Raw genomic sequence first — 27,517 nt, 5'->3', positions numbered from 1 at the left:
GACATCTTTTAGATATCAGGATGAGTGAAACTATCAAATAACAAACAAATGTAGCTTGAAAGGGGTTCATTCGACACCTACCTCTCTTACAGGCAATAAGCCTCAGGCCCCTTTCACACTGCGCCTATATCTCAGGATCTGTTCGCAGATTATCTGGTAGTGTAGACTCATATAAGCCAGTTTAAAGCAGATACAGTAGAGTCTCACTTATCCAAGCTAAACGGGCCGGCAGAAGCTTGGATAAGTGAATATCTTGGATAATAAGGAGGGATTAAGGAAAAGCCTATTAAACATCAAATTAGGTTATGATTTTACAAATTAAGCACCAAAACATCATGTTATACAACAAATTTGACAGAAAAAGTAGTTCAGTATGCAGTAATGTTATGTTGTAATTACTGTATTTACGAATTTAGCACCAAAATATCACGATATATTGAAAACATTGACTACAAAAATGGCTTGGATAATCCAGAAGCTTGGATAAGCGAGGCTTGGATAAGTGAGACTCTACTGTAATCTGGGATCAGAACCTGGGATTCAGGGCAGTGTACAAGGGGCCTTGGTGAACTCCATGAGATTTACATCAGTAAGAAAGGCAGTAAGTTGCACTGGCTAATTTGGCAGTGTTAGAATACATTCAGGCATGTCAGCCATCAGATACTTAAGTGACAGAGCTGATTATTTTACCCTGAAGCTAATGAAAATGCTTACAGCTTGCAGGGAAAAGAGGTCAAAGAAAGCAGAACAAACCTTAATGAGAATGCCATCCATAAAATCCCATAGCCTAATAGTGCCATCTAGAGACCAGGAATAGAGCTGTTGAGAAAAAGAAAAAGTCCGCTATTCAAAGTTGTTGATCTCTGCTTCTCTCTATGTTGCTGTACACTATCTCCCATCATCTCTCATCATTAGCCATGCTGGCAAGGGCTGCTGGAATTTGCAGTCTCACAACATCTGGAGAGCCCGACAATCTCCTTTTGTGCTTATATAGATCACTTTTATTAGAATATTAGCAGTCTGGGGATTTTGTAGATTTTGTAAAAGCTGCAAGATCAAGAAGCATTATGTTATCCTTTAATACTCCGGAGACATAATGTGGGAATCAGTCTCCCCCCAGCAATCTATGATCTGGTTGCAATGAAAGTACTCTAGATAACCCAGTGGTCAGAAATCTGTAATACTGCCATACTTAAGCAAGTTCATAAGAATTTAAACTAAATGCATATCGAATCTTTCTCCAGGTGTGGCTACTTTTCTGACACAAGCAGAAGTGCGCTTGTTTTCCATTTTACAGCAGGAACATACAGAATGCTTTATAAAATAGCTGGTTTATATTTATAACAAGAGATGACCTGGATTGTGTGATTTTTAATTGCTGTCTGAATATATGTTTTTACTTGGTTTGGATTTTAATGCATTTGTTTATCAATATGTATATGTGGCATCAAACTGTTCTCTTTGTAAAGCCGACCTGAGTCCCCTTCAGGGTGAGAAAGGTGGGGTACAAGTGTGGTAAATAAAATAAGATGATTGCTGAACTCTAAAAAATATATTTAAAAGAGAACATGATTCAAATGCAGAATAATAACACCATGTAACATGATTTTTGTTCCTGGGTTATACATGCAATTTCCTAATTGGTTCTATCATAAAAACATGGAAAAAGTTTATTAAACTGCAAAAAGTTTGTTTTTGTGGGTCATCCTGCAGTATGTTTTTCAATGAATATCTCATTGAGTTTCAACCAATTCAACCTAGTTTGTGGAAGCCACAAAAATGAAGTTTCTGGAGTAGAACAACTGCTTTCAAAGAAAGTACCACACAATTAAACAGGAAATGACACTTTCAAACTAGGAACATAATTGTTTTCAAATTTTGTTACATAGTGTAATCAATCTTGCTATGATCAGACTTGGATATACAAGATTTAATCTAGCAGGAAACACAGTCCTTGTGGACAGGTAACTAGCATTCTTTCAATGTAACAGAAAAACTTTTGTAGCCTTCTACTAGTTTTAGAATAGATGTTCTTATTTTATTCAACAGTTATTTTGTATTTCTACTGAAGTCAAATTTTGAAAAAAGCAAAACACCAGTTATTTAAGTCTCCTTGTAGCCACTAATAATAATAATGATGATGATGATGATAATATTAATAATGCTTTATCACAGTGTGCACTGGATTAGATTCAAGATTTCCTTAATCTATATAAAATAATAACCTGCAGGTGGTTCACGGGATTCAACTGTATTCCTGTGACTAGGTTTTTGTGACCCTGGAGAACATGGAGGCATTCCTCTGTAGCTGTGCTGTAGACTTTTACATAGTCACCCGAAGAACACAAAAGGTACCTGTAAAACAAGGGCATAAGAAACAATATAGAAACAAGTTAACTGAGATAATGCCAGAAGCTTATAGAATAAATCTAAGATCTTACAACGGTGATGTTTTTTAAAAATTAAAACAGTATAGGCAATCCAAATACTCCCTCTTCCCATATATGTCATGGAACAATATTGAAATATGCTGACCTACACCAAACTCCAACTAGAACATATCCATGGAATCAGCTCTTGAATGGTAGCTAAGACTTGGCTAAAGCTATCTGATTCTATGGCTTTATTAACTAGAATTAGCTGTTAGATTTAGACCATGACACTCAGGCCCCATCTATACTACACTGCCATATAATGCAATTTGAAATGGCATGATATGGTCAGTGCAAACTCCTATAACACATTTAAAAGGAATTAAACTGCATTATATGAGTCAACACTGAACATATAACACAGTTTCAAACGGCATTATATGGCGGCATAGATGGGGCTCAAGCTGCCCTGAGTGGCCCATATGGAGAGAGTAAACAAAATGCCAGTTTTCAATAAAGTAAAATGTCCAACTTTGTGTTTTTCTGCTAAAGTGACTGCAATAAACACTTATTTTTGCATTATCAATATATTATATAATATTTTGAAACCAAAGTTGTAGTTCACCTACATCCAGAGAGCACTGTGAACCCAAACACTGATGGATCTGGACCAAACTTGGCACAGTACCTGATACGCCGAAATTTAATTACCGGAGGTGCTTAGGGGGAACTGACTGACCATAGTGGGAGTTGTAGTTTACCCTACAGACAGAGAGCTGGGGGAACTGATCTTCCTTTCTGGGAGTTGTAGTCCACCCACAATCAGGGAAATTGTGACCTCCACCGATGATATACCTGGACCAAACTTGGCACACAGAGCCCCCATGACTAACTCAACCTACTGGAGGGGTTTGAGGGGACGAGCTCACCATAGTGGGAGTTGTAGTTTACCCTACAGCCAGAGAGCACACTGAACCCCACCGATGATGCATCTAGAGTAAAGCTGCCCAACATAACAAACTTTAAGTAGCGTTGGAGTTTCTCACGGTTAAGCAGGCATGATTTGAGTTGTAGTTCACCCACAACCTTATGCATTTTGTACAATTAACAATTGACTTTTTCAAATAACCCGGGCAATGCCCAGTACCCAAACTAGTAGTAGTAGGAATAAAAATAATAATAGGGTGCATCTACACTATAGAATTAATGCAGTTTGGCACCTCTGTTGAACTCAGTTCTATGGAATCATGGGAGCTGCAGTTTGATGAGGCCCCAGCCCTCTTAGAATCATAGACTCCTAGAGTTGGAAGAGACCTCTTAGGCCACCCAATCCAACCCCCTGCCAAGAAGCAGGAAATCGCATTCAAAGCACCCCCGACAGATGGCAATCCAGCCTCTGCTTAAAAGCCTCCAAAGCTCAACCACACTCCGGGGGAGAGAGTTCCACTGCTGAACAGCCCTCACAGTGAGGAAGTTCTTCCTGATGTTCAGGTGGAATCTCCTTTCCTATAGTTTGAAGCCATTGTTCCGTGTCCTAGTCTCCAGGGCAGCAGAAAAGAAGCTTGCTCCCTCCTCCCTATGACTTCCCCTCACATATTTGTACATAATAATAATAATAATAATAATAATAATAATAATAATAATAATAATATTTTATTCTTATACCCCGCCCCTTCTCCCCAAAGGGACTCAGGGCGGCTTACATGGGGCCATGCCCGGACATAACAATATAAAAGCAAACAATGCAATAAAACAAATCAATCAACAATAAAAACAGCAATATTGATAAAAACAGTCATAAAAAGTCAGCATACAAAATAGGCATTAAAAACATGAGTTGAATTCACGGATCTGGGCCAAAGTGCAAAATATGTGGAGGTCATCAGGGAGGGGTAGTTACCCAGCTGACGTAGTCGTTAAAGTGCTGAGTGTAATACTAAGGAGGCATATCTATGGGTCTATGCTCAGTGGGCAAATAGGTCAAACCTACCAGGGTCAATCATCAAAGAACTTCTGGAAGAGCCAAGTTTTCAGGCTCCTCTGAAAGGAGAGAAGGGTGGGGGCCTGCCTGATCTCCCTGGGGAGTGAGTTCCAAAGCCGGGGGGCCACGATGGAGAAGGCCCTCTCCCTCGTCCCCACCAGCCGCGACTGCGAAGGTGGTGGAAGCGAGAGGAGGGCCTCCCCGATGAGCGAAGAGATTGTGCGGGTTCATAGGGGGAGATGCAGTCTCTAAGGTAGGTGGGTCCCAAACATACATGGCTATCATGTCCCCTCTCAGCCTTCTCTTCTGCAGGATAAACATGCCCAGCTCTTTGAGCCGCTCCTCATAGGGCTTGTTCTCCAGACACTTGATCATTTTAGTCGCCCTTCTCTGGAAACTTTCAGCTTATCAACATCTCCTTTCAATTGTGGTGCCCAGAATTGGACACAGTGTGATTCCAGGTGTGGTCTGACGGAGGCGGAATAGAGGGGTAGCATGACTTCCCTGGATCTACTTACTGTTAGGAATTGTGGAAGTTGAAGTCCAAAACACCCGAAGGGCCGAAGTTTGCCCATGCCTGATCTAGACACTATACTCCTGTTTAAGGTAAAGGTTTCCCCTGACATTAAGTCCAGTCATGTCTGACTCTGGGGGTTGGTGCTCATCTCCATTTCTAAGCCAAAGAGCCGGCGTTGTCCGTAGACACCTCCAAGGTCATGTGGCTGGCATGACTGCATGGAGTGCCGTTACCTTCCCGCCGGAGCAGTACCTATTGATCTACTCACATTGGCATGTTTTCGAACTGCTAGGTTGGCAGAAGCTGGAGCTAACAGTGGCCGCTCCTGTTGCTCCCGAGGTTTGAACCTGAGACCTTTCAGTCTGCAAGTTCAGCAGCTCAGTGCTTTAACACACTTCGCCACTGGGGCTCCTGTTTATGCAGGCCAAAATCCCATTGCCTTTTTCGCATTGTTGGCTCATGTTTAACTTGTTTTCCACAAGGACTCCAAGATCTTTCTCCCACGTACTGCTGTTGAGGCAGGCGTCCTCCATTCTGTATCTTTGCATTTCATTTTTTCTGCCTAAGTGGAGTATCTTGCATTTGTCCCTGTTGAACTTCACTTTGTTAGTTTCAGCTCATCTCTCTTATCTGTTAAGATTGTTTTGAATTCTACTCCTGTCTTCTGGAGTATTAGCTATCTCTCCCAATTTGGTGTCCTCTGCTTGAGGAACTTGAGGATCATGCCTTCTAACCCTTCAGAAAGCTTGTAAAAACTACAACTCCCAGGATTAAATAGCATTGAATCTGAGCAGTGTGGGGCTGCAGTCATTCTAGAGTGCGAATGAAGCCATGGTTTCAAGGAAAGACCAGAAAGCAGCTCATCAGCTGTAAAGTCCCTTTGCAAAGGCACTCACTTGGAGTCTGCAGAGAAGGCGGCACGGCTGCCACTCAGCCAGCTCCCTCCGCAGCGGACCACGCGGAGCTGCTCGCACGCCACCATCTTCCTCGCGTCCTAAGCCTCCGCGCCTGCTCTAGCAAAACACTTCCGCGAACTCTATGGCATGCAGTCCGCTCCCGCTGACGTTACCCGGGCCGAGAGAGCCCTCACGGGGTTAACACACCATAGAGGGAGAGCCCTGCCCCGGCTAGAGCGTCCCCCCAACAGGAAGTGGGGGATTTCTCACGTGGACTTCAACTCCCAGAAGCCTCAGCTGCCTTGGCCCATTATCAGGGATTCCCCTCCGTTTGCACTCTACACAGTTTGACCCAACTAACTGTCATAGGTATGGCATCTGGGAGTTGTAGTCGAAGGCTTTCACTGGTGAGTTTTAGCAAGGCTATTCAATGTTAATCAATGTGGCCAGTTGCAGCATTCACACTTGCCTCAAACAGACAAGAGTTCTTTCTCTTAACCTGGACCTTCCACAGATCTATAAGCCCCACTTGCCTAGTTTCCAACAGACCTCACAACCCCTGAGGATGCCTGCCATAGATGTGGGCGAAACGTCAGGAGAGAATGCTTCTGGAACGTGGCCATACAGCCCGGGAAACTCTCAGCAATCCTGGGAGTTGTAGTTTGGTGAGACACCATCACATTTGGGCAGAGAAAGGTCTTTAAAACTCCAGGATTCCACATCATTGAGCCGTTAAAGTGGGGTCCAACTGCATTGATTCTGCACTGCAGTTTATAATTAACAACAAAGGCCCCTTCTACACTGCCATAGAAAATCCAGATCATCTGCTTTGATAATCTGGATTATATAGCAGTATAGACTCAGGCTGGATCTACACTGCCATATAATCCAGATTATCGAAGCAGAAAATCCACATGATTGGCTTTCAAACTGGATTATCTGAGTCTACATTGCCAGGTGATCCAGTTCAAAGCAGATGATCATTGTTTTATGTGGCAGTGTAGAAGGGACCACAGACTCATCTACACTGCCATATAAAATCCAGATTATCTACTTTGATAATCTGGATTATATTGCAGTGTAGATGAGTCTGGTCCCTTCTACGCTGTCATATAATCCAGATTATCGAAGCAGAAAATCCACATTATCTGCTTTGAACTGGATTATCTGAGTCTACATGGCCAGGTCGGCCTGTTCAAAGCAGATAATCTAGATTTTATATAACAGTGTAGAAGGCCTCAGACTCATCTACATTGTCATATAAAATTCAGATTATCTGTGTTGAACTGGATTATCTGAGTCTACACTGCCAGATGATCCAGTTCAAAGTAGATAATCTGGATTTTATATGGCAGTGTAAAAGGAGCCTCAAAGCAGATAATATTAAATTTTTTACCCACTTCCTTGTGGCTCAAGGCAGGTTACAGTATAATTAAAACATAAACATTGTAAAAATTCTATAAGTATACATATTGAAATGTATTTCTATAAAATACATATTTAAATACACACAATAGTTTAAATACAAGACACGAGTTTAAAACTCAAGCATATAATGTGGACTCTATGCTTTGATAATCTGGATTATATGGCAGTGTAAATCGAACTTGAGGCCCCTTCTACACTACATAAAATCCAGAGTATCTCTTTAGAACTGGATTATATGGTAGTGTACTCTGGATACTCTGGATTATCTGCTTTGATTATCTGGATTATATGGCAGTGTAGAAAGGGGCTGAGTCTATTACATTGATCATATAATGCAGTTTCAAACTGCATCAGATGGCAGCGAAGATGGGGCCCTATTCTTTTCCAGGTCAAGCTTTATCACATTAGTTGCAGTTACCCACTTCCTGCAGTCGCTGTCATCCTGCCATGGCATTACATCCCATGCTACAAAATACAAACCAAACCCTAAACCAACCAATGAAATGAAATCCCTTCTAGCTAGGCATCCTATCAATCACATGTCTCAAACCCAAGGCCCGTGGGCTAAATCCAGCCCACCATGCATTTCAGATGCTGGAGTGCAACTCCTGTCTTCCTCATCATTAGACATCATGACTAGAGCTGATGGGATTTGGGATATAATAATGTCTGGAAGGCTGCAGTTTGTTCTGCTTAGTTGGAAGAATGCGGTTTGGATTTAGATCCATGACTTGTGCATTTGATGCCTGACATTAAAATGTCCTTTAACCCTTCCCCAATAACAGAGCCACAAAGTGCCCATGGGTTGCGATTCCCATCATCGCCAGTCCACATGACCGCTAATCGAAAGTGATGGGAGTTGTCGTTCCATAATGCCTGGAGACCCAAAGTAGGAAAAACTAAACTATCCTGGCATCTATGTAAAAAGCCACACATTATAGTTGGCTCTCTGTATCCACTGATTCCCCATCCATAAATTGAATGGCCCTTTGAAGGCAACCCTAAGGGTAATGAAAATGGGTTTGTTATAAATTAAACTATGTAACAAATTTGAAAAAAATGATGTTCCTAGTTTGAAAGTGTTATTTCCTGTTTAATTAGGCAGTACTTACTTTGCATGTAGTTGTTCTACTCCAGAAACTAGGTTGAATTGGTTGATGAGATATTCACTGAACACTATAGCAAAACGTGCTGCAGGGTGTCCCACAAAAACAAGGGTTTTTCCATTTAATAAAAAAAATCCATGTTTTTATGATAGAACCTATTAGGAAACGACATTTATTATCCAGGAACAGAAATCGTGTTACATAGTGTTATTGGTCGGTTTCTGGTTCCCTTCTGAAAGCACTAGAATCTTGAAGTTGACCTTTGTGCAAAAGCTAGAGCAACTAAAGCTAAATAGAAACCAGCAATGTATTTATCAGAACAGCATTATCTATGTCCCACTCTCCCTCTCCCCAAGTTTTCTTCCCAGTATTCTTTTTAAAGCTTTCAATTCATAGATGGGTGTTTGGATGAGCTACTCATGAAATGCTTAGACTGAAAGGCCACATGATGTCACTAGTGCTCTTTTTGTACTAAATGCTACAAGGAACACTTTGGCTTATAGGGCCAATTGTGAATCTGCTAACATAATGGGCTAGATTTCTCCCTTTCCTATTGTAAATCTTGAATGCTCCCATGCTTCATACCTCAGATCAGGCTTTTTATAAAAGGTATTGTCCCTGTGTTTTTCCTTCCCCAACTTTCACTCAATCCTTTGAGAGTTCATGGGAACATCACTTTCTCTGCACTTTGAGCTTGACGAGATTCTGATTTATCATGAATGCTATGTATTTTATTTTATTAATCGTCTCATTATACATATTCCGCAAGTGATATATGATCGTATATAAATCAAGATTGAAATGGCAGCACAGTACTGAAGCACTGGCGCTCCTCAGTGCTAACATCTGAAGCCCGAATAGACCCATTGCTAACCAGAGAAAATTTGAAAGCTTTTATGAGATGCTAAAAAGTGTTTCATAAAAAGGAAAAATAATTGTTACACATTTCAGATTCTCTTTTGTTTTACTGATTTGATTGTCATGTTCTAGGCTAGGAATTTGCATTCCTTACAAGAGTTCTCATTCCCTATATGTCAATGAGATATAAGGTTTTCATTATTTGATACTCAACAGGATTAGTACACAGCAGACAAGATCACTATGCTAACTGTTGTATTGGATCACATGCTGGACACTTCCCAAGTGTCTAGGACTATGTGATCATCATCACCACCATCATCATCATTATACACTTTAGCTGACACGTATCATTAACAAGGCCTGAAATTAACAATGAAACATTATGCCAACACATGTGACCTTTGAATTTTATCAATATTCACTCCCTTTATTCCTTTGCTTTCTTGGGTACATCTATTCTTCACTGTAAAATTAATGCTGTTTGGGATCTGTAATTTGGTGAGGCATTCACACTAGATGGTGGAGATAGACTCCTATGATTTCATAGCATTGAGCCATGGCTATTAAAGTGGCGTCAAACTATATTCTTTGGGTTAATGAATCCAGAGACCTTTCTTCAAAAATGAGACATTATAGTAGGCAACCTTGGGACATTAGAATAGTATAAAATCATTGAAAAGCCACACAAAAGTTGCAAACAGAGTATAGGCAGTCCCCAAGTTACGAACAAGATAGGTTCTGTAGGTTTGTTCTTAAGTTGAATTTGTATGTAAGTTGGAACAGGTACATTTTGTAAATGTACCTACAGCTTGCTACACACACACACACACACAAGCTTTGGATAGCACAGGAAGGGCTAACACCCCTGTGATGTTTGTTTTGCTATCTGTGCCCCTGTTCAGAAGATTTCATCTTACTTTTTGTCCCTGGGAAAATTGGATTTTGAAAAATTTGGCTTGTTGTTCCCATGACATGACGCAAGCTCCATTTTGTAAGTAATTCGTAGATAAGTGATCTCCATGCAGGACCTTTTGTAAAACGGATGGAAAATTGTCTTCACGCCTCTCTGAGCACTTCAGAGGCACAGTTTTTTACATGTGATGGTATACTTGTTTGCAGATTGTATGCAACTTACCCTCTGTTAAGACATCCTGGGTTTTTTCTTGCCAGAAGGGATGTAACATATCATGGGATTTCCATTGTAGTAGTAGTAGTAGTAGTAGTAGTAGTAGTAATAATAATAATAAATACATCACACAGTCTTAAACACTTGGGAAGTGTTTGACTTGTGATTTTGTGATACGAAATCCAGCATATAGATCTCGTTTGCTGTGTTAAGGCAGGAATGAAGGGGTAGGAGGAAATGGCCATATAAGGAGGTACGAGCAGGCCAGGAACACAGCCGATGGGTTATCACATGGTTTCCCTGAAATCATGTGTTTTGAGAGAAACGAAAGTAATGAAATGTAATACTGCACCACAAATATGCACCAATGGTTTGATATGTGGGCGGTCGTAAACTGAACCCACTGAATTGTATAAATAGACACTCGACCCTGTCTGCGGGGTTCTCCCTTTTCAGCATCTAGTTGTGCGTGGGATGAACCTCTGCAGCTGCAGGAACGTTAGTAAAACTGCTTTCTTTGGAAAAACCTCCAGTTGTCTGTCTCCTACTTCCACTGCGTCCGCACAGACACACGAGAAGCCGGGAAGAGGGGAAATCTGGCTTCCGCTACATTTTCTGGTGACCCCGACGTGATTCCACAATAAGACGGGCCAGGAGATCGGAGACGGATCCCGTTGGCGGGACGGTCCCAACTCGGCGGTGGGGGCCAGAGGCAACTACCGTGAGACGAGAAGGGGCCCCTGAATATTGTAAGACCGGCTGCGGTACTTGCCTCTGATGCCAACGCCGGCCGACGGTGGGAGCCGCAACGACAGCGAGGTTCCAAAGAAACCAGGCAGGGAAAAGGATCCAGGGAAAAAGCCCAGGGGCGAAGGTTGGTCCGACGTCTACAGCAATCTGGCAAGTATAGTGGTTAAATGAGACACTAAGGGAACCGCGCCGGGAGGGACACAAAGGTTCCCAGGGAGGTATAAAAGGGGTTCTGTCTTGTGATTCCTGACACACACCGTTGAGTGTCCAGGTGCCCAGTCCAAGGCAGTCCCCTCTATTAGGCAGGATGGGAGGCAGTGGGTTCAAATCCACCACCCCATTACAGTGTATGTTAGACAATTTCGGCTCAGTTGCAAGTAGAGCCGTAGAAGGAATTCCCCAGAGAACAAGACTTGTGAGGGTGCCCCAAGACCAAGTCGTGCAGGGCTCATGAGGAGTCGCAACTCCCGGGGAAAGGAAAAAAAAACAAAAAAAAAAAACAAAAAACTGTTTGATTTCTTTGTCATGTGTGGGGAATAATGAGTTTCAAGTTCTGCATGTTTCGTGGTAATATTGAAGTGAAAATGAAAAATGAGTCTATAGATTTACACAAAAAATGTTGAGCACAAATATCTAGAAATGTTTTATTACGGTTGAAAAAATCTGATTCGAAGAGGCTCTGTGTTAGTTTGCTTTTGCTGACAAGCTGCAGAGAGGCGAGAAAAAGTGGTGTTGAGGCTCAGAAAGTTTTTTTCCTTGTTATTTCTGAGGAACAAAGGCTGTTTTCTTAAAAAGTTTTCCTTTGCACCTGGGCCTCATGCCAAAAAGATAGTGGGAAAATCTTGGCAGACAGTTCAAGGTAAAAACTCCCTGTTATTCTTGTTAAAACTCAGGCGAAATGCCCAGAGAAAGATAATGGAATTCCAGTGGACAGCCAAGGTCAAATGAAAGCCGCTGTGAACTAGTGAAGTTTTAAAAATGTAATGTGAATCTAATATGAGAAAAAAAAAGAAAGAAAATGATGATGTAAATGTGTGTATATATATATATATATAATATTTTGGGGTTCTGTCTTTCGCCTGGATCTTAAATCCTTGCTTTGGACTTATTTTGGGACAACTGGGTGAGAATGTTTCATGAGCTGAGAGAGAGTGTGTGACTTTATCTAAACAACTAACCACTAATCAGAATTCCTGTGGACTTTGTGTGAATGAGATGTATGTGTTGAATTCAAAATGCATAAAGAGTTATAAACAATGTTAGTAGATTTGTTCAGAAGCAATTCGGAAGCTGTAGATATTTTTTTGGGGGGGAAAAAAAATGGTCTTAGGCTTGAGAAAAAAAAAATTCCTTGTTTTGAAAGAACAATGCTTCAGTGTTTTTAGAGAACATGGTGATAAGAGCTGGACATCTGCCCAGAAATTGAATCTCAAGGAAAAAAAAATGAGCCTGAACAAGTGCACTTTTGAAAACTCAAGCCTCTGTGGGCTACTCCCCCTTTTTTTTTTTCTGTTCTACAGACTTTAAACCCCTTACAGGTTATAGGGAAATGTTGGAGGTCCTTTTTTTTTTTTGCAGCACTTTGGAATACAGGTGATCTTGGTGAGTCAAGAAGAAGGAGAAGGAATGTGAATGAATGTTTTGGAAAGGAGAATGCTGGAGGGTTTACATTTTTGATGGACTTTATTTTCTTACTGCGTTCTCCTACATAATAAAGGTGTTTAAAGTTTGAATTTTTAAAAGCATCTTAAAATGTGTATAACTACAGAGAATAAAGATTATGTTTATTAAGAAAAAATAAATAAATAAATAAATAAATAAATTATTTTTGAAAAAAAAAAATTGATCCCATATTCCTGACACAGAAGGATTAAGAACTGACATTGATTTTTAAATTTTTTTGATTGACATTTTATTCAAAAAGGGAGCTAGTGCCCAAGTGATAAAAAGTTATCCTTTTGAGAACCAAAGACATGATATAATTGGCTACGTCTCATGTTGCTTCATAATAATTTTGTGAGATTTGGATTCTGGACTTTGTGATTTTGGCCCAACTCTTTCTAAAGGTTACGGAAAGGAAGGACTAGGACTTTTGTAAACGGGACATTAGATCATGCAAATAGGGGCATTTTTTCCATCGCCCCCAGCCTGGATTTTGCCAGATTTGAGAAGCGGCAGGAGGCTTTTCAACGTGTGTTACTAACAAATTTTGAGCTGTTCAACGAGTCGGTGTAAAAGGGGAATTGAGTAAGTTTAACACTGCAGCAGGACTGGAGTGGAAGATTGCATTGCAGCAAGTGGATACACGATTGTTAAATCGTTTGCGGAAAGGAAAAGAAAAAGATGCGGAGAAGAAAGATTTTGTTGGATTTCAAGACAGATGAGTGTGTTGTAAAAGGCACAACCTCTGAGGAGGCCTGCCGTGGATGTGAGCGAAACGACTAGAGAGAGTGCTTCAAGAGCCATACAGCCTGGAAGGATGAGTATTTCCCTCCCCTTCTTTTCCCTCTCATTGTTTTTTGCTACAGGTCCTGAACTCCTGTATGGGATAAACCCAGAAGTCTATGAGACATGTTTATTGAGAGGCCTGGGAGGGCCTATAGGTGTTGCTGAGTGTTAAGGCTGTGATGGAGTGTGGCATCAGGCTGGAGGCTGTAAGGGCTGACCAACTCAACAACATACAATTTTCTATTTTGACCCAACTCTCCTGGATAGGACCTTTTGTAATGGGACATTGCAAATAATTCGGATTTTTGCCGGATTTGAGAGACAATGAGGGACTTTTTCATATGCCATCTAACAACCTTGCTTTTTAAGCCAAAAGGAGGATATAGCACGGAGACAATGTGACAAAGAATAAAAATAAGTTAACCATTGCAGCAGGACCAGAGTAAAAAGGATTACTGCAGATCGCGAAAGAAGGCCCATGGAGGAATCATTTCTCAAGAGGCCATGGAGGGGTCGTTTGGGAGCTGAATAGTGGCCTACCTGCCCCACCCGTGGAGAGACAAGGGATTTCAACAAGATTGGCTGAGACAAAAGTGATGCCGAACAGGATGATCGACAGATGGGTAATCCGTTCCCCCTCCCCCATTCTCTCTCACTGTCTTCCTGCTTTCTTTTTCAGCTTTTTTTGGACTCCTGTTCCTAAATTGGAGATCCATAAGGCATTGTTACTGAGAGGCCTGTTTTCCAAAATGGAGATCCATAAGGCATTATTACTGGAAGGCCTGTTTTGGAATCCAAAACCCGTAGGAGTTTAAGTCTACCCCACGCCACACATACTGGGTATGACAGCTAAAAGCCCTGTGAGAGATGGAGATTTTCTTTACGGACTTTTCTTTACACAGAGACAATTCTTAGAGACTAGAGACTTGATTGGACAAAGAGACTTTCTTCAAATTAACTGAACATTATTCCTTTGATCAAGGAAGAGGAAACACACCCCCAGTTTGACTTTATGCCAAAGACTGAAAAGACCTGAAAGTTGGACATGTATGTGAATGGCCACCTCTGGCCATAGCAACAAATCCATCATCGGAAGAAGCCAAATGACTGGGCTAGATCAGAATTCTACTGTGGACTATGTCCTTTCTAAAACCTGATTAATATTTTTAATCCTCATGTGTTGTTTACCTCTGGTGATGAAACTATGTACAAATGCTATTCTGCGCTCATTTTCCACTGAAAAGATAGCTTGGCTGCAAGCTAGAAGGGATTGGAGGGACCCATAAGTCTGCTCATTTAGTTTGCTTCAGCTTTTGTATACACGCTTCGCAAAAAAAAAAATAAAAAAAAATGGGGGAATAAGGCAGGAATGAAGGGGTAGGAGGAAATGGCCATATAAGGAGGTACGAGCAGGCCAGGAACACAGCCGATGGGTTATCACATGGTTTCCCTGAAATCATGTGTTTTGAGAGAAACGAAAGTAATGAAATGTAATACTGCACCACAAATATGCACCAATGGTTTGATATGTGGGCGGTCATAAACTGAACCCACTGAATTGTATAAATAGACACTCGACCCTGTCTGCGGGGTTCTCCCTTTTCAGCATCTAGTTGTGCGTGGGATGAACCTCTGCAGCTGCAGGAACGTTAGTAAAACTGCTTTCTTTGGAAAAACCTCCAGTTGTCTGTCTCCTACTTCCACTGCGTCCGCACAGACACACGAGAAGCCGGGAAGAGGGGAAATCTGGCTTCCGCTACAGTGTCATACTATGTCTTTGTGTTAATAATAATAATAATAATAATAATAATAAAATAATAGTAATATAATGATGATAATGATAATTGTGGGGTTTGCTTTGCCAGAAATGGTTGAACAGATCATGAGGAATTGCACAGCTCCACGGGACCAAAAAGATCTTTTTACCTTTCTTCATTTGGACAGAGGTTACGAACTTGCATGTTCCAAAAGAGCTGCCAAAGAACCCCCCAAACCAAGGGAAAACAGTGATGCAGGGGAACATAGGCTGCATTGGAAGGAGTCATCTGTCTGCCATGTGATGAGTCAAAGTATATTATTTTATTAGATACGGGAAGGAGATACCATCATCATAGGCGATCACTCATAGCCGAGTCTTCCAAGGGTAGAGTCTTGACAGTGGGTCCATAAGAGACTGCAGAGACCTATTCTGGATCCACATGGTCTTTCGCAATGAGGATACAGGTTTCCAGGTGGAATGCAGTCCTGACAAGGGTTTGTTTGATGCACCTTCCTCTTGGCACGCTTTTCCTTTTTGCCCTCTATTCATCCCTCTTCAAAATCCACAGCACTGTTGGTAATAGCTGATATCCAGTTACAATGCTTGAGGGCCAGGGATTCCCAGTTCTTAGTATTTATACCATATTTTAAAAGGTTAGCTTTAAACCCATCTTTAAATCTATTTTGCTGTCCATTGACATCCTGTTTTCTGTTCTTGAGCTGAGAGTAAAGAAATCGTTTTGGGAGATGGTGATTGGGCATTCGGACAACGTGGCCAGTCCAGCGAAGTTGATGGCAGAGAATCATGGCTGGTAGTCTTTGCTTCTTCCAGAACAGTGACATTTGTCCGCCTACCTTCCCAAGAGATTTACAGGATTTTTTGGAGGCAACACTGATGGAATTGTTCCAGGAGTTGAGAGTGAAATTTGTAGAAGGCTCATGTTTTGAAGGCGTACAATTCACTTGTAAGGACAATAGATAACTGCAACTGTGATGTATCCCATAAGTATTGACTCCTCTTCAAACCACCTTAAACCATGAGTTGCCTGCTTTACAGGCATTTCTGGTGCTGTTTGTGACAAGGCTCTATATTGCTATTCCATATTATCTGATGGAGTTTGCTTCCAGAAATCCCTCTGGAGACCAACAAATGCTCAAATCCCATTATATAGAGCCCGTTCTACATTGCCATGTAAAATCCAGATTATCTCATTTGAACTGGATTATATAGCAGTGTAGACTCATATAATACAGTTCAAAACAATGTGGATTTTATATGGCAGTGTAGATGAGGCCTGTATATAATGGGACTTGTATATCCAAAACACAGATTGATTTGTGTATGCAGAGCAGAATGAATCAGAATGAATATAGGCCATTATTAAACTTTTCAGTCTTTGGGTTAAACCTGTGTGAATATTTTTGATTCAGATTCAATACTGTACTCAACAATACCAGCTAATTCAGTCGCTATGGCCCTAGTTTTGGAAATCACTCATTTTGCTAATAAACTTCTGGCAATTTTTCATTCTTTAAAATGTTATGACATAAATCATTAACACATGCAGTTAATTCTTTTTTCAATTTTTAAGGAAATTGTCAATTAATCAAAACCAGGGCACTTAATTTTTAAAAAATATATAAATAATTTATCTGACTTTGTTGTCTGTTAAGGGAATTTAAAAATTCTTTATGATAATTATTAATTGGTTTAATAATGAATGCGTGTAAGAAACTATCCAGATTTGTTTCTTCTGATCATTCTGTGGTACATTACAGTATGATCAAAATGCTTTATTTATGTATTTCAGTTATATCATAAAGTTTCTATTTGCTGAACCACACATTTTTACTTTACCCTTATTTCCCTTCTTTTTTATATTACTTTAATGTCATCTTTACTATTAACGATTAGTAGTTTCAAAACAGGATTCCCTGTATCTTCTATTATGAGGTTTGGAACCCTGCTAATAACTTGATTGTACGGAAAATATAATTATTACTTAGCCATGTAACTAGAGAATTGGAGGTGAAGAAATGATTAGTTCCACACTTTAAAAAATGGAAAATCTTTTTCTGGGGGTTTGAAATATTGACACACATCAAATTTTATCTTTTAAGATGAGAAGTGACCTGCCTTTGACTTGAATTTATTCTAGATGCTTAATGGGAACTTAAATTTGAAAGGCAATTACTCTCATAACCTATTAACATTTCTCTGAGAGCAAAGTTCTTATGTGCGGTCAGCTTTTGTTTTATGAATTTACCTTGGACAACATTCAGGGTGTTACGCGAACACATTGTGATTTATATATCACAAATATTATAGTTCACAAAAATATGCCTTCTGTTTCTACAGGAGTTCCTGAATGTCAGAATAGCAATTTCCCATAAATCTTATGCCAACAGGATATCAAGTCACAATGTTTTAATTAATAGGGCAACCCTATAATATTAGCATTTCTAAGCATTTTGTATCTTTTGTTGAATTTAGGGAATCTGATGATTTTTAAAATAATGTTAATCAAGTGTTCAAAGGGTTCATCTACACCAGGCATGGATAAACTTCGGTTCTCCCGGTGTTTTGGACTTCAACTCCTACAATTCTTAATAGCCTACTGGCTGTTAGGAATAATGGGATTTGAAGTCCAAAACACCTGGAGGGCCAAAATTTGCCCATGCCTGATCTACACTGTAGAATTAATGCAGTTTAGCACCACTTTAGCTGATACATCACCAAGTTACAACTGCCATGATTTCATAGCATAGCCATGGCAGATAAAGTGCTGTCAAACTACATTAATTACACAATGTAGATGCACTTGAAGTCATTCAACTGCCATGGCCCAATGCTGTAGAATCATGGGATTTGTCATTTGGCGATGCACCAGGACTCTTGAGCAGAGAAGGCTAAAAGCCTTGTAAAACTACAGCTCCCAGAATTCTACACATTGAACCATGACAGTGAAAGTAGTTGCAAATCGCATTCATTCTACAGTGTAGATGCACCCTTGGTATCAATTATCAATTAGATAAAGTGTTGGGGCATTTCCTTGATTCAATCTAGTTAACAAGGTCATGACTTCACTTTTATTTTCTGATTCTTACACTGTGAAATCATATCTTTTAGACCCATAAAATGGTCTAAAACAGGGGTCCTCAAACTTTTGAAGCAGAGGGCTGGTCCACTATCTTTCAGACTGTTGAGGGGCCGAATTATCATTTGAAAAAAAAATACGAACAAATTCCTATGCATACTGCACATGTCTTATTTGTAGTGCAACAACAACAACGAAAGAACAATACAATATTTAAAAATGAAAACAATTTTAACCAACATAAACCTATCAGGATTTCAATGGAAAGTGTGGGCCTGCTACTGGCCAATGAGATAGTCAAGTTAATTAGGATTGTTGTTGTTGTTGTGTGCCTTCAAGTCATTTCAGACTTTGGCCGAGCCTAAGTCTAAAATTAATTATTTATTTACTACATTTATATCCCACCCTTCTCACCCAGAAGGGGACTCAGAGCAGCTGTATGTACATACAATACATTATATTATTAGCATAGCACAATATTAGCATTATATATTAATATATTGAACTATACCACTATACTATTATATAATATGTAATATATAACATATAATTAATATTATTATATGGTATTATTATTAGTATTATGTTGTATAACATAATATTATTATCAATATTATATGTATATACAATATATTATATTATTAAAACTGATATAAAATATTATATTATAAAACTGAGGGCGGGGGCCAGGTAAATGACCTTGGAGGGCCGCATCCGGCCCCCGGACCTTAGTTTGGGGACCCCTGGTCTAAAAGATAATCAGTAGAACTGCGGCAGATGGTAGACTCTTTTTTGAGATGCTGAAGTTCATTTTATTTCACTTTACACTGTCTTTACTTTTCCCTTTCTTTTTCTGAGTGCTATCTTCCCTAGATCTGAGCCATCAGAACACTTTGACAGTTCTTGTTTGCTGTTTCCTCTTTTGCTGATTCTGCTGATCTTTTCATTCTTATTGACAGATGCTAAGTTTGTAATTAAGAATGCCCTATCTGTGTGTGACAGCTAAGGATTGGCGAGATCTGATGCTGCTGCTATTCTTGTTGGTGACAAGCCACTGTTTGTGGATTCTTATGTTGCCTTAGATTAGAATCTGGTAATCTGAAGTTGGCATGAGAATTATCTGCTGAAGATATGGCCAATATGGAAAAGAAATGTGAGCAGGGAAGGGTTTTGGGACTATTTCTAGGGACTCCCACTGACAATATGGGAGTATCCACATCAGGAGTTGTACTAAAACGTTCCCAGTGGTGTTCAGGTTTATACATCAGCTTTGTTGCGATATGTAAGAAATCAGTTAATGTGTGTGTGTCAACTGCACTGGCATTATTAAAATAAACGAATGATTCTCCTATCTGAGTAGGCTCTTGAGGACACGGCCTGAAAGCGGCCTTTTTTCTTCTTCTATTCCCTCATATTTCCTCCCTGATTGTGACTAACCAATCAACCCAAGAAACTAGTCGGAAGACATTTCTGAAGAGGGAAAAAGGAAAAGTTTGAGGGAGGGAGGAAGAGGAGGAGAATGAGAAAGAGAAACATTATTTGGAGGAGAAAGACTTGAGGGACATAAAGTTGACTCTGGGAAGAAACTTGAAGGCATCACAGCTCCTTCAAGGTCAAACCACTCACTTCAAGGATATCATCCATCCATCTTGCCCTTGGTTGGCCTCTCTTCCTTTTTCCTTCAATTTTCCCCAGCATCATTATCTTCTCCAAAATTTCCTGTTTTCTCGTTATGTGGCCAAAGTACTTCATCTTTGTCTCTAAACATCCTTAATTAAGCACTAATACCCATAACCAGGTCTAAATGCCATTAATCTGGTGCAACCCCCCCTTCCCCTTTCACTCACTTCTTGACTTATGGCAACCTCAGGAATTTCATAGGGTTTTCTTCAGCAAGGAATATTCAGCAATGGTTTTGCTAGCTCTTTCCTCAAACATTGCTTACAGAACCTAGCATTCAGAGATGGTCCTTCAAAAAGGAACAGATACTATAGGTACAGGTAAAAGTTTTCCCCTGACATTAAGTCTAGTCAAGTTTGACTCTGAGGGTTGGTGCTCATCTCCATTTCTAAGCCGAAGAGCCACACCTCCAAAGTTATGTGGCCGGAATGACTGCATAGAGAGCTGTTACTTTCCTGCTGGAGTAGCACCTATTGATCTACTCACATTTGCATATTTTCGAACTGCTTGGTTGGCAGAAACTGGGGCTAACAGTGGGAGCTCACCCCGCTCCCCAGATTCGAACCACTGACCTTTTGGTCAGGAAGTTCAGGCGTTCACCGGTTTAACCCAGTGCACCACCGGGGTATATTTTCATTCTTATATCTTGTTGGCTGAACTCAATGTTCATTTTTCTTCTTCATTTGAATGAAATGCATGACTAGAACTTTGAGTGTGTACATTAACTTTTATAGATGGCCTTTCTCTTTGTGTGTGTGTGTGTGTGTGTGTGTGTGTATGTATATATATATATATATATATATATATATATATATATATATAGGCAATTGATTCCTGACCCTGAATTGTAGAAGATGAGATTTCAATATTTGGCAGAATGGTTTTTCCAGCAACAGTGAACGGGGGTGAAATCTGAGCAGCTGCACTGGCAGCGTTTAATACTGGAAAAACAATTGTGTTGCCAAGAGGCCGTCGTCATTGCTGCAGCAGGAAATCTTAAGAAGGAGGAGGGTATCATTGTGAGAAAGTTGTGTTTAGAGGGTCTGCTGACATATTTTGCAAATGTATGTAACAGATTCTTCTAAGCAGCTATTCTGTGTTTCTTCTATTTCAGCAGAGGTATATCACTATCTAGCATATTTAAAACTCAAAACACATCATTTTTATCGATACCCTGACTTTGTAAGACAAAATTACTTTCAGTAATAATCATGAAATGAAACAAATAATAATAACAATAATTTTATTATTTTATTGCCCTTTGTAAATATAATAGGATATAAAACTGTTGTCAGAAATGTGTCACATTAGAATAAACAAAGGAGTGCCTCAAGGAGACACAATATTGACAAAACTGTTTGCCGTGACTTTAGAAAACCTCTTCCGAAAAATCAAATTTAAAGGCGGGATTTCAATTGACGGCAAACAATGAAGATCAGAGCAGATATCTTCAACACTACAGTTTTGCCAGCAATGTTATTCGCACGTGAAACATAGGCAATAACAAAGTTAGAGGAGGAAAATCTGGCAGTGACTCAGAAAGCAATGGAAAGAAGGATGTGTGATGTGACAATAAGAGATCAAGTCAGCAACAAAGAGCTGCGTTAAAGAACCGGGGTAGGTGACATGGTCAATGATATCTATGAGGCATAAAGGAAGATGGGCAGGGCATATAGCACAAACAATAGACAACCAATGAATATCGCAACATCATGAACTGGATACCAAGAGACCACAGGCGGCCCTTGGGCAGACCTCATACTCAATGGGATGAACCAAGGGTTAAGCTATTCAACCAGAAATGGAAAAGAAAATTATAGGATCGTATATTTTGGCAAATGGTAGATTTGCATGAAGCCCAAAGGAGTAGATCGATAACAAATCGAATCAAATAGAATAGAAATATAATCATGCCAGTAATTCATACTTTTAAATGAAACAAAATTATTTTTGGAAAAAGAGGTAAACATATGTATACATTTTGGTCTGTTCCAGTAATATATTTTTTACAAATTTGTTTAGTACACAGTATACCATATTTATCAGTCTATCATTGTTTATAGTTAGTGAAATAATACTTTTTAATTTTGAAGTGCTTTATTTTCAAGTGAAGCAACAGATATATAATAATAAACATATAAAAGATAGGTTCAGCAGATAATTTTTTGTAAAAAAAAGTATGCCCCTTCATTATACTTGTTACCACTAACGGGGAGGCCTGTAGTAGTACGTTTTATTGATTACTAGCCCATCAGCTGTATCAAAACACTTGACAAACACATTTAACAGATATACATACAGTATACAACCCACAGTACAACAAAAGTTAAAATCAACAAGCTGTTAACAAGGGATCAAGATCCCAATCCACATCAAATACGTTTTAGAAATTGCTATATTGTGTACATCTTTTATTCTTAGGGATGGATTCTAGCATACATTTTTGACATGCATCATTTCACAACACAGGAATTCAGTTTTATTAGCAAACAACCCTTTATACACAATACAGATGCATACAGAAATTGTGATAATTAAATGTATGGAGACACAGTGTATCTCATGAAAACATTTCATTTATATTTTTAAAAATATATGATTTATAAGATAATAACACAAATTTCCAAGATTTTTGTCATTTCGTGTTATATTCACGCGACACATCTGCACACTGCAAACGACACAGAAATGTGTCACTTGTTTCAAGCCTTCGTTTGTGAGTTTGGCAGCAGTCTTCTCAAAATAGGGAAGAACCTCAAGAATGGTTTATTTCAACTTTACTATCCAGCAAATACGATCACCACACATTTGATAATGGTGTGAAACATCAGGAGTTCTATCAAAAAGAATCCCCAAGTATTATCAAATAGTCTGCCCCTGCTTCTTTATTTGATGTAATTTCCCAGAGGATGTATGAATTCATTTGGAATTAAGTATGGAATCAATCTCCCTTCAGAAGAAATACATTTAAATTTTACAAAATGTTCCTTAAAAATTGAGTCATTATTTCAGAGTAATTCTACCATCTCAAAAATGTCCTTTGAGGGCTGATGACATAACCTTTTTTATGGAAAGGTTTTGTTTGACCAAAAAACATAATTATATCTCCCAAATGATTTTTTTTTCCCGTGTCAGGAGCAACTGGAGTTGCTTCTGGAGTGAGAGAATTGGCCGTCTGCAAGGACGTTGCCCAGGGGATGCCCGGATGTTTTTTTACCATCCTTGTGGGAGGCTTCTCTCATGTCCCCCATGGAGCTGGAGCTGATAGAGGGAGCTCATCCGCGCTCTCCCCGGGTGGGATTCGAACCTGGCATCCTTCAGGTCAGCAACCCTACCTTCAAGTCACAAGGCTTTTATTCTCTAGGCCACCGGTGGCTCCTTCCCAAAGGATGTAAAATGTCTTTATTTACAAAACTTATTTTTCCATTTCTATTTGATGAATTTTATCAATAGTTTTTCGGAGTGTCAATCCCATTGCCATTTTAATAAGCAAAAGAAATATGGTTCAGAGATATCTAATGCTCAGAAACTTTAGGGTTTAATCTCCCACAGATTTTAAAGGCCGTTGCAAAGCAGAATGTTCCAACTTTGTCTGCAAAGAGTCTGCATCAAAACCTAAACAATTTTTTAAATTTTGAATAAAGCATCCAAATCCTCAATACTTTGAGAACATGATTTAAAAACAATATATTTTATGGGAAAGTAGATGATTTTTTTGGGCAACTGAAATAACACTTCTGAAAATCTTCTATATAAGTTGTGCATTAGTATATTTTTGTTCCTAATAGTTCAAAGAGAAAACCAGGTATATCAGTCTTAACAGCTGAAAAACCTAAATTGCTTTGGATGAATGCTAGTGGATATTTACCACTAAGGAGAAGATTGATTCAAGCGTGTTTTAAACTCTTCTCAGAGGGATCATACTTTACAAAAGGTTATGATCTCTAACAAAGGGTGCATCCAGACAGCCTCTTAGAAGCAGAAGCTCCTGCTTCTTTAAGAGGGGCGTCCAGATGACGCCTCAGGTAAACACGAATGCTTTTGGGAAAAAGCAGGAAAATCTTGCATTGTCCCGAGGTGATTTGTCAGCTAGAAAGATGTGGGTCTTTCAAAAGAAGCGTGTCTTTCCAGTTGTGGGGGATTGGGCTCAGGGATTGCATTGCACAACTTCTGGTCCCAATCCACACTGCTGTCTTGGGATTTGTGGGCTGCTGGAGCCCAAGAAACCCAAGACAGCCCCTACCGCCTCCCAAAACCCCTTTAAAAAGCCTTTTAAAAAGCGAAATAACCACCAGGCCTCCATTTCCCTTCTCAGGCCCTCTCCTGGGTCGTATCAATGACGCTCCTGGAAAAGGGAGGGGGAGGAGGAAAATCGCTCCTGGTCCCTCCTTCTTCAAGTGTGCCATTGGTTTTGGGTCCCAGCTTTCCAGAAGGACATGTGGACACCAGAAGGACATGTGGACACCCCGCCCCCAAAGCACACGCTTTCTGGGGCATGTGCGGACTTCAATATGAATCCGATCAGGTTTTTAAAACCCGATTGGACTCTCATTAAAGTGCTGTCTCGAACTGCTCAAGGCCATGCCTTTTCAAAAGTTATTATTCCAAATAGTGTTAATGCCAATTAATCTCCAAAAGGATCACGCTTCCAAAAGCCTGTGGAGATTCCTGGTTTTTCAAATATCATATACATTTTTTGTTTTAACAGTTCAGCAAAATATATGCAAGAACCAAGAGAAGTCATGTCATTTGAACAATTAACAGGGAAGAGACTTTGAGCATTTCCATAAGGCGAACCCTTATTTCGGGTGGAGAAATCTAATTTAGATTGGTGATGACAAATACTAAGGCAGGAATGAAGGGGTAGGAGGAAATGGCCATATAAGGAGGTACGAGCAGGCCAGGAACACAGCCGATGGGATATCACATGATTTCCCCGAAATCATGTGTTTTGAGAGAAACGAAAGTAATGAAATGTAATACTGCACCACAAATATGCACCAATGGTTTGATATGTGGGCGGTCCTAAACCGAACCCACTGAATTGTATAAATAGACACTTGACCCTGTCTGCGGGGTTCTCCCTTTTCAGCATCTAGTTGTGCGTGGGATGAACCTCTGCAGCTGCAGGAACTTTAGTAAACTGCTTTCTTTGGAAAAAAGCTCCAGTTGTCTGTCTCCTACTTCCACTGTGTCCGCTCAGACACACGACAAGCCGAGAAGAGGGGAAGTCTGGCTTCCGCTACATTTTCTGGTGACCCCGACGTGATTCCACAATAAGACGGGCCAGGAGATCGGAGACGGATCCCGTTGGCGGGACGGTCCCAACTCAGCGGTGGGGGCCAGAGGCAACTACCGTGAGACGAGAAGGGGCCCCTGAATATTGTAAGACCGGCTGCGGTACTTGCCTCTGATGCCAACGCCGGCCGACGGTGGGAGCCGCAACGACAGTGAGGTTCCAAAGAAACCAGCCAGGAGGAAAGGGATCCAGGGAAAAGTCCAGGGGCGAAGGTTGGTCCGACGTCTACAGCAATCTGGCAAGTATAGTGGTTAAATGAGACACTAAGGGAACACAGTTACCAGCGCCGGGAGGGGACACACAAAGGTTCCCAGGGAGGTATAAAGGGGTTCTGTCTTGTGATTCCTGACACACACCGTTGAGTGTCCAGGTGCACAGTCCAAGGCAGTCCCCTCTATTAGGCAGGATGGGAGGCAGCGGGTTCAAATCCACCACCCCATTACAGTGTATGTTAGACAATTTCGGCTCAGTTGCAAGTAGAGCCGTAGAAGGAATTCCCCAGAGAACAAGACTTGTGAGGGTGCCCCAAGACCAAGTCGTGCAGGGCTCATGAGGAGTCGCAACTCCCGGGGAAAGGAAAAAAACAAAAAAAAAACTGTTTGATTTCTTTGTCATGTGTGGGGAATAATGAGTTTCAAGTTCTGCATGTTTCGTGGTAATATTGAAGTGAAAATGAAAAATGAGTCTATAGATTTACACAAAAAATGTTGAGCACAAATATCTAGAAATGTTTTATTACGGTTGAAAAAATCTGATTCGAAGAGGGTCTGTGTTAGTTTGCTTTTGCTGACAAGCTGCAGAGAGGCGAGAAAAAGGGAGGGAGGCTGTTAAAGTGGTGTTGAGGCTCAGAAAGTTTTCCTTGTTATTTCTGAGGAACAAAGGCTGTTTTCTTAAAAAGTTTTCCTTTGCACCTGGGCCTCATGCCAAAAAAGATAGTGGGAAAATCTTGGCAGACAGTCCAAGGTAAAAACGCCCTGTCATTCTTGTTAAACTCAGGCGAAATGCCCAGAGAAAGATAATGGAATTCCAGTGGACAGCCAAGGTCAATGAAAGCCGCTGTGAACTAGTGAAGTTTTAAAAATGTAATGTGAATCTAATATGAAAAAAAAGAAAGAAAGAAAGAAAATGATGATGTAAATGTGTGTGTGTATATATATATATATATATATATATATATATATAATATTTTGGGGTTCTGTCTTTCACCTGGATCTTAAATCCTTGCTTTGGACTTATTTTGGGACAACTGGGTGAGAATGTTTCATGAGCTGAGAGAGTGTGTGTGACTTTATCTAAACAACTAACCACTAATCAGAATTCCTGTGGACCTTGTGTGAATGAGATGTATGTGTTGAATTCAAAATGCATAAAGAGTTATAAACAATGTTAGTAGATTTGTTCAGAAGTAATTCGGAAGCTGTAGATATTTTTTTTTTGAAAAAAAAAATGGTCTTAGGCTTGAAGAAAAAAAAAATCCTTGTTTTGAAAGAACAATGCTTCAGTGTTTTTAGAGAACATGGTGATACAACAGATAAGAGCTGGACATCTGCCCAGAAATTGAATCTCAAGAAAAAAAAAATGAGCCTGAACAAGTGCACTTTTGAAAACTCAAGCCTCTGTGGGCTACTCCCCCTTTTTCTGTTCTACAGACTTTAAACCCCTTACAGGTTATAGGGAAATGTTGGAGGTTCTTTTTTGCAGCACTTTGGAATACAGGTGATCTTGGTGAGTCAAGAAGAAGGAGAAGGAATGTGAATGAATGTTTTGGAAAGGAGATGGATGCTGAAGGGAGAGGACAAGGACAGGAGCTATTGGTTGTGGAGACTTTGTATGGAAAACTGTCACAAGTTGGCAGTGCAAAAAAATAAATAAATATATATTTATTTTTGGAAAAAAAATTGATCCCATATTCCTGACACAGAAGGATTAAGAACTGACATTGATTTTTAAATTTTTGATTGACATTTTATTCAAAAAGGGAGCTAGTGCCCAAGTGATAAAAAGTTATCCTTTTGAGAACCAAAGACATGATATAATTGGCTACGTCTCATGTTGCTTCATAATAATTTTGTGAGATTTGGATTCTGGACTTTGTGATTTTGGCCCAACTCTTTCTAAAGGTTACGGAAAGGGAGGACTAGGACTTTTGTAAACGGGACATTAGATCATGCAAATAGGGGCATTTTTCCATCGCCCC

At 40.0% G+C, this 27,517-nt stretch overlaps 1 protein-coding gene and 1 long non-coding RNA gene across 3 annotated transcripts in view; one reads left to right on the top strand and one right to left on the bottom strand.

Annotated features, from left to right (window-relative positions):
* Positions 1-5,929, bottom strand: part of wdr75 (WD repeat domain 75) — a 41,410-nt gene extending 35,481 nt beyond the window's left edge. Inside the window, exons 1-3 of one of the 2 annotated variants that reach the window (XM_003228475.4) lie at positions 5,767-5,929; positions 2,226-2,355; positions 754-819 (exon numbers count right to left, since the gene is read on the bottom strand). In XM_003228475.4, coding sequence (XP_003228523.2) covers positions 754-819; positions 2,226-2,355; positions 5,767-5,852 — 282 coding nt within the window. In that variant the 5' untranslated portion in view covers positions 5,853-5,929. The remainder of the gene's footprint in view (positions 1-753; positions 820-2,225; positions 2,356-5,766) is intronic. The other variant, XM_008122176.3, reaches the window with a different exon arrangement.
* A 63-nt stretch (positions 5,930-5,992) lies between these two features.
* Positions 5,993-24,860, top strand: LOC107983638 (uncharacterized). The gene is made up of 3 exons (XR_001730975.2): positions 5,993-6,173; positions 7,980-8,083; positions 24,730-24,860. It is a non-coding gene; the product is annotated as an uncharacterized LOC107983638 (long non-coding RNA).
* Positions 24,861-27,517: the final 2,657 nt, after the last annotated feature.

The sequence above is a fragment of the Anolis carolinensis genome, chromosome 1 (genome assembly GCF_035594765.1).
Source record: "Anolis carolinensis isolate JA03-04 chromosome 1, rAnoCar3.1.pri, whole genome shotgun sequence".
In the NCBI taxonomy this organism is placed as follows: Eukaryota; Metazoa; Chordata; class Lepidosauria; order Squamata; family Dactyloidae; genus Anolis; species Anolis carolinensis.
This window is presented reverse-complemented; position numbering and strand designations above follow the sequence as displayed.